Source organism: Ostrea edulis, chromosome 7 (assembly GCF_947568905.1).
Source record: "Ostrea edulis chromosome 7, xbOstEdul1.1, whole genome shotgun sequence".
Taxonomy (NCBI): Eukaryota; Metazoa; Mollusca; class Bivalvia; order Ostreida; family Ostreidae; genus Ostrea; species Ostrea edulis.
In genome coordinates this window covers 13,652,928-13,659,195 of record NC_079170.1, presented here as the reverse complement: position 1 = coordinate 13,659,195, position 6,268 = coordinate 13,652,928, and the positions used below count along the sequence as shown (strand labels likewise).

Below are 6,268 nucleotides of genomic sequence, written 5' to 3'. Positions count from 1 at the left end.
CACTGTGATGTACCACTTTTATCTAATGTTATAAACAAAAACGAAAAACACAGCAGGAGATACGACGTTAATATTGGAAGTATATAGACAGTATGATAAAATCAGAACCAGATGATGCGAACCAAAACAGAAATAAACGATTCTGGACTTTCATCAAACATAGGAAGTCGAACGGTAGTAGTATACCACCCTTAAAAAGGGACGGCCTTCTTCACCAGGAATCAGTAGACAAGGTAAATATTCTAAACAAGCAGTTTCAGAAAGCTTTCTCGGAAAAAGTGAACATCACAACTGAGGAACGATGCAACCTGAAGGGTGGGTATCCCAGAATCGAAGACCTAGACATAACAGTTAACGGAGTCCATAAGTTACTCAAGGGGCTGAACGTAACCAAAGCCCCAGGACCAGGCCCCGCCGTCACCAACATCACTCAACTCATTCCTCAGCCTCAACTCTGAGGTTTTCCCTCAAATACTTAACTTCACACTCAAGTCACCATCACCACATAAATTTGAGGTTTCCTCAAGTGATAATCTTGAGGAAATCCTCAAATATTTAAGGTTAGCTTCATAGCAACCTTAAAATTTTCCTCAAGCATATTCAATATGGCAGGTAGACGTCGCAGACGACGTAGGTTTCTGAGATATCGGAATCGACCATCAAAAAGGGTTATTCGGGACCGACTGAACCCTTTAGAAACCTACACGGACGATGAGCTTTTCGAGCGGTATAGATTTCGGCAGGCATCAGTCGTGTATCTACTGGACTTGATAGGCGGAGCTTTGATAGACAGCACAAAAATCAATGCCTTACCTCCGCTCTTGCAGCTGTTTGTATGCCTCAGGTTCTTTGCGACAGGCGCATACCACAAACTTATAGGTGATAGTATCAATGTTTCCGAGTCCACCGTCGGTAGATGCTGTAGATCGGTCACGGATGCCATCCTTAGAGTTCGACAACAATTCATTGTATTTCCCAGAGACGCACAAGCACGAAAAACTAAGCAAGAGTTCATCAAAATAGCCGGTATGTTGTCAGTCGTTCTGTTTTCTTTTCTACTTTCTTTTCAAAATTCAGGGAGGATAACTCGTGCTAAGGGGTCGTGCGTAAATTATTCGATTCTAAATATTACATAGTAGGGGTGTAATATTTGTATTCTAGGCTATATTTATCATTTATAACCCAACCAATAGTAACCGTATTATCTCTCTCTCTCTCTCTCTCTCTCTCTCTCTCTCTCTCTCTCTCTCTCTCTCTCTCTCTCTCTCTCTCTCTCTCTCATTATTTTCATTGGTTTCCTTTATGAAAAGTCCCGTGGGGATCCGGGTTAAAATATGTCTTTTTTATATGCATTGGTTTTTTTTAAAATAAACTTTGAATTTATAAATTAACACAGGATTCCCAAACACACTAGGCTGCGGTGATGGAACGTTTATAAGAATCATAGCTCCATCTGAAAACGAACCGGATTTCGTGAATAGAAAGGGGTTTCATTCTTTGAATGTTCAGGTCAGTATTTTATTACTTTCTCCTTTGGTATAAATTTCACAGAAAAATGCAGAACATTCAAAATGCACATATTATTTTTTGTGACCCCCCCCCCCCTTTATGAAACGGAAGTCTGCAATCTGCATCTTACATTAGAAGCATCAAATGTTGAAGTGCCAGAACTAGAAAATATTCAATATCATATATGTATGTAATAAATTTGCAACTTATCAGTCCCCTTGAAAAGTTTGAGTTTCAAATTATGAATAGATGGTTTGTGACACCAACTTCAAATTTACGAGTGTGTGTGCCAGCTGGCCCGGCAGTGTTCACGACAGTAGAATTTGGCGGGAATCCTCCCTTTGTCGGCAGTTTGAAAGAGGTAAACATTTTTATTTTTTCGTAAAAGTTATTTGATAAAACAAATTGAAAATATTTAAATTATAATTAAATTTAATTATGAAACACTTGTATATTCAGGTGAACACAATGGTATTTTGTTGGGCGATTCTGGATACCCCTGCAGACGTTTTTTAATGACACCATACCTAAACCCACAGACAAACACTCATCAAAGATTTAATGCATCCCTGTGTCGAACGAGAGTGCTCATTGAACAAAGTTTTGGCATTTTGAAACGAAGGTTTTCCTGCCTTCATGGAACACTGAGGCAAGGGAGCTTACATAACACACACACACACACACACACACACACACACACACACCAATCTAATTAAAATTAGATGTTAGATCCGCTCGCGTACGTATATAATGCATGTAATTTCTAAAGTAACTTCAGTCATTATGTGAAACTATAAATTTTAGAACTACCCCGGAACAGGCAGTGGCGTACGTCGTGGCCTGTGTCATTCTTCACAATCTCAGCATTGAGACTGGTGATGTGATGGACAGACAAGACCAGCCAATGGGCGCATTTGACCAGACCGCTCACCAAGTTGCGTACAATTCTCCAGAGGGAAGTCGCATGCGCGATTATATCGCACAGACGTATTTCGGGTAGAGGTACGTATTGCATTTAAAATTTTACCAAACTTATCTGTAACACCTATACGTTTAAATTAATTTCCCCCCAAAATGTCAGTGTAATTCATCAAGAGGGGGGGGGGGGGGTCCCCATTTTTTATGGATCAAAATGTTCAAGAGCTATTCAATTTTAACGAGCCTTTGAGTCAAAATCATATGAAAGGTGGATTCTTACATCACTTAAATTCATCAACAACAGTATATCATTTAATTCTAGGATAAATAAGACCACTGATATACATTTACGATATTTTTGTCGCATTCAAGTATCACTTAAGATTTCCGAGTTAAAAAGTGCATGTATATATGTAACAGAACAGTTTTGTTTAAGACGTAGACAATTTGAAAGTGAAAAAAAGGAGTGCCAAGGGAAGCTCAGAATGCAGAATTTTGCACCATTTACCCCAAAGCTCAATCAGTATATACAAATGTATATTCAATATTACAGTTGTAGACTAGTGATATATATATATATATATATATATATATATATATATATATATATATATATATATATATATTTCATTTCAGGTCGTGGACAGACTTTGGAATTACATGTACATGTTAAAGCAGAATCTCATTTGAAATGTTAAATAATGTTCGAAAAATGAATAGCTGTGTAACCTTTACTGTTTCTTCTACTTTTCTTGTTTACTTCCCGGATCAAGGGTTTAAGATTGTTCAAAGGTAATTCATTGACACATTGGGTTTATGATGGATTATGGAAATTCAGAATTCAATATACAGATATGAATTAATAGATGGATAGGTCGGTAAGAAGATATTGCCACTTGGCAATTTAGCTGAAGTATGTCCTATATATCTGATAAAAACAATGACAATGACATTAGTGATCAAATTATTTTTCATTTCTGGTCGGTTTTTTTCTTTTGAGAAGATGTGTTTGGTCTTTCCTGACTACATACAAGCTGGGTTTACATGTAACATGCACTCAGGAAATTCCGCATTTAGTTTACAAATCAAATAGGATTTCTTTAATTCAATTAAATGATTTTCATTTTGAAATTTCTTTTCCTCTGCCTCTAATTTTCTCTGTTCCAGTTCAAGTTTCTTCATTTCTAGAACAAGTTTTGCGTTTTCTAGCTTAATGTTTTCTATTTCCAAATCCTCGACAACATCTCTCTTTGTCTTCCTGTTCTTCTTCTCCATAGATCGTCTAACTGTATATTAAAATATCAGCATGATTATAACATTTTGTTTCGTATTATATCAATTCAAGTCATTGTTTACTTGTCTCCAATTCCAGTACGTTTTCACCCATCTTGCTAAATCGTTAAACTTACCACTAAATGAGCTTGATGCGTCACCGCTCCCACTTGCCACACAACTCGAGACACCTGTCACCGCGGCTGAAGCACATACTTCCTCTTGAGGTTCAGAAAAACATGTCAGTGGTTCTACAATCAGTATAGAATTATGACTATTTTCATCTTACCATATGAATCTTAAAATTAGAAGGAAAAAAAATCTTTTTTTTTTAACAGTCCTAACCATTTTTTTTAACACAGTCCTAACCAATGAAATAAAACAAATTTATTACCATCTGAATCAATTCCGCCAATCACGCCTACAATGTTGGGTCTAGAGTCCATAGCTTGATAGAGGACCTCCTCAGCTTGGGTCAGTGGTGGCATTGGTGGACCTCCCCCTGTCTTGGGACGGCGTATTCCGTCAATCTTATCCTTGGCTATAAATTATATAGATAAATTATTATTATCATTATTAATATATTAAAATTTCTCCCCCCCCAAAAAAAAGTTATCAATTTGTATATTTACCTCTCTGTTTTACGTTGTCGTACTTTTTAGAAATTGATTCTGAGGTTCTTTCATTTCTAAATTGCCTATATGAATTAGAAAATAAATCTAATGTTAGATTATTTAAAATGAACAGCGCTAATTATCATCAAATATTTATGCAAAAATTGAAGGCACTTTTTTAAAAATCTCATTTCATCTTTCAGTTTGTAATTTATATAAATCAATAAAATGATGGTGATGATGGTGTATATTGATAGTGCAGACTGCCAAGTAGGGGCCCTGCTACACTAATCAATAAAAAGGGTGATACCATGGTGAATTTTAAGCAGGCGCCGATATTTTTTAAGAGGGAGGGGGGTGACAAGCAAACAAATTAATTATAAAACATAAAAATAATTTTCAAACCCTTAAGAGGGGGTGACAACATTCACCCTTCACAACATGGGTTCATTTTATCAGTTTATCTTTACATTTACTAATAAATAAAAAGGGTGATGCCATGGTGAATTTTAAGCAGGCGCCGATATTTTTTAAGAGGAGGGGGGGGGGTGACAAGCAAACAAATTAATTATAAAACATAAAAATAATTTTTAAACCCTTAAGAGGGGGTGACAACATTCACCCTTCACAACATGGGTTCATTTCATCAGTTTATCTTTACATTTTCATATCATTCATTACGTCTAGAAAAAAAAAGGGGGGGGGGGCACCCAATTTGTCGTACTGTGCGTGTGAAAGTAACAGACACTGATAGATGTGAAAAAAGTAAATGGGATTGTCCCACATCCCCTGATTCTACTTGCTAATTACGAAAGAAGAGAGATGGACGTAGCGCATAGTGCTTCCTTTTAACCAGTCATAATAACACAGAACAAATTGAATAACACGATAAATTATTTTCCAAGATACGTAAATCGTGAAATGTGAATCATATAAAGTGTAAGTGTTAAGTTAGGCTGAACAATTAATCAAGTATTTGGTACAAAGAGGGTTTGAAGAATTTTAGAATTCAATAGACTAAGAATACGGTAGGTTCTAATTTTGGTGTAGGAGTGAAATACACTAGGATAAATTTTGTGTATACACCTTCTAAGGGAGGCAATGCTGAGGAATCGTCTGATCATCAAAATAGCATCAGCAGCAAGGAGTAAGTGGAAGGCAGATATAGAATACTTACGAATTCAATGTGTCTGTTATAGACTGCCATGTCTCTTCTTTCAGTTTTACATGTTTCCCCTTCATCCCCGCCCCTTTCATTTTTCCAAATAACTTCTCTTCGTTCTTCAAAACTTCCTCGATCAACACGATCTCCTCCTCAGTGGACCAGTTAGCCCCCCGCTTCCTCTTTGCACTCGAAATCAAACTTAAAATATCTTTTTCAGCCATGTTTACAAAACACAAATGCAGACGAGAGAAATTTTATTACGTAAAATCATTACATAAAATATTCCGCGAAATCACCCGAAATTAATCGTGTACTTTCTCAACTGAGTTGAGTGTGAATTTTCAGCCTCAACTGAGGTACTCCTCAGACTGTTTGGTGACGGCGAATTGAGGAAAATCTCAGTTAAGGAAACCTCAAGGATTTGAGTTGAGGGTTGAGGTTGAGGCAAAGGAAATTTTGGTGACGGCGGGGCCTGATAATATATCACCAAGTGTCCTTAAAGAACTAGCAGATGTTGTGACGCCAATCTTTACCGTGATTTTCAATCACTCTTACCAAACAGGAGAAGTACCCATCTTATGGAAAACAGTCAACATCTGCCCTATACAGGTGTATATAAGAAAAGGAAAATATATGAGGCAGTAAATTACAGGCCAGTGTCATTGACGTGCATCTGTGGCAAGATCATGGAGCACATCGTGACTAGTCACATCATGAACCATGCTGATGACAATAACACCATGTACCCACTACAGCATGGATTCTGTAGAGGCCTCTCATGTGAAACTCA

At 36.9% G+C, this 6,268-nt stretch overlaps 2 protein-coding genes across 2 annotated transcripts; one reads left to right on the top strand and one right to left on the bottom strand.

Moving 5' to 3' along the window:
* Nucleotides 1–413: 413 nt before the first annotated feature.
* Nucleotides 414–3,161, top strand: LOC125647923 (putative nuclease HARBI1). Its single transcript, XM_056143408.1, has 6 exons — nucleotides 414–1,026; nucleotides 1,397–1,509; nucleotides 1,759–1,870; nucleotides 1,969–2,158; nucleotides 2,314–2,511; nucleotides 3,064–3,161. Exons 1-5 carry the CDS (start codon nucleotides 606–608, stop codon nucleotides 2,507–2,509), a joined length of 1,032 nt encoding a protein of 343 aa, XP_055999383.1. The 5' UTR covers nucleotides 414–605; the 3' UTR covers nucleotides 2,510–2,511; nucleotides 3,064–3,161.
* A 13-nt stretch (nucleotides 3,162–3,174) lies between these two features.
* On the bottom strand, nucleotides 3,175–6,061 carry LOC125647924 (uncharacterized). Its single transcript, XM_048874794.2, has 5 exons — nucleotides 5,491–6,061; nucleotides 4,332–4,396; nucleotides 4,094–4,240; nucleotides 3,837–3,950; nucleotides 3,175–3,713 (listed from the first exon to the last, which is right to left on the bottom strand). The coding sequence occupies exons 1-5, from the start codon at nucleotides 5,697–5,699 to the stop codon at nucleotides 3,451–3,453; spliced, it is 798 nt and encodes a 265-aa protein (XP_048730751.2). The 5' UTR covers nucleotides 5,700–6,061; the 3' UTR covers nucleotides 3,175–3,450.
* Nucleotides 6,062–6,268: the final 207 nt, after the last annotated feature.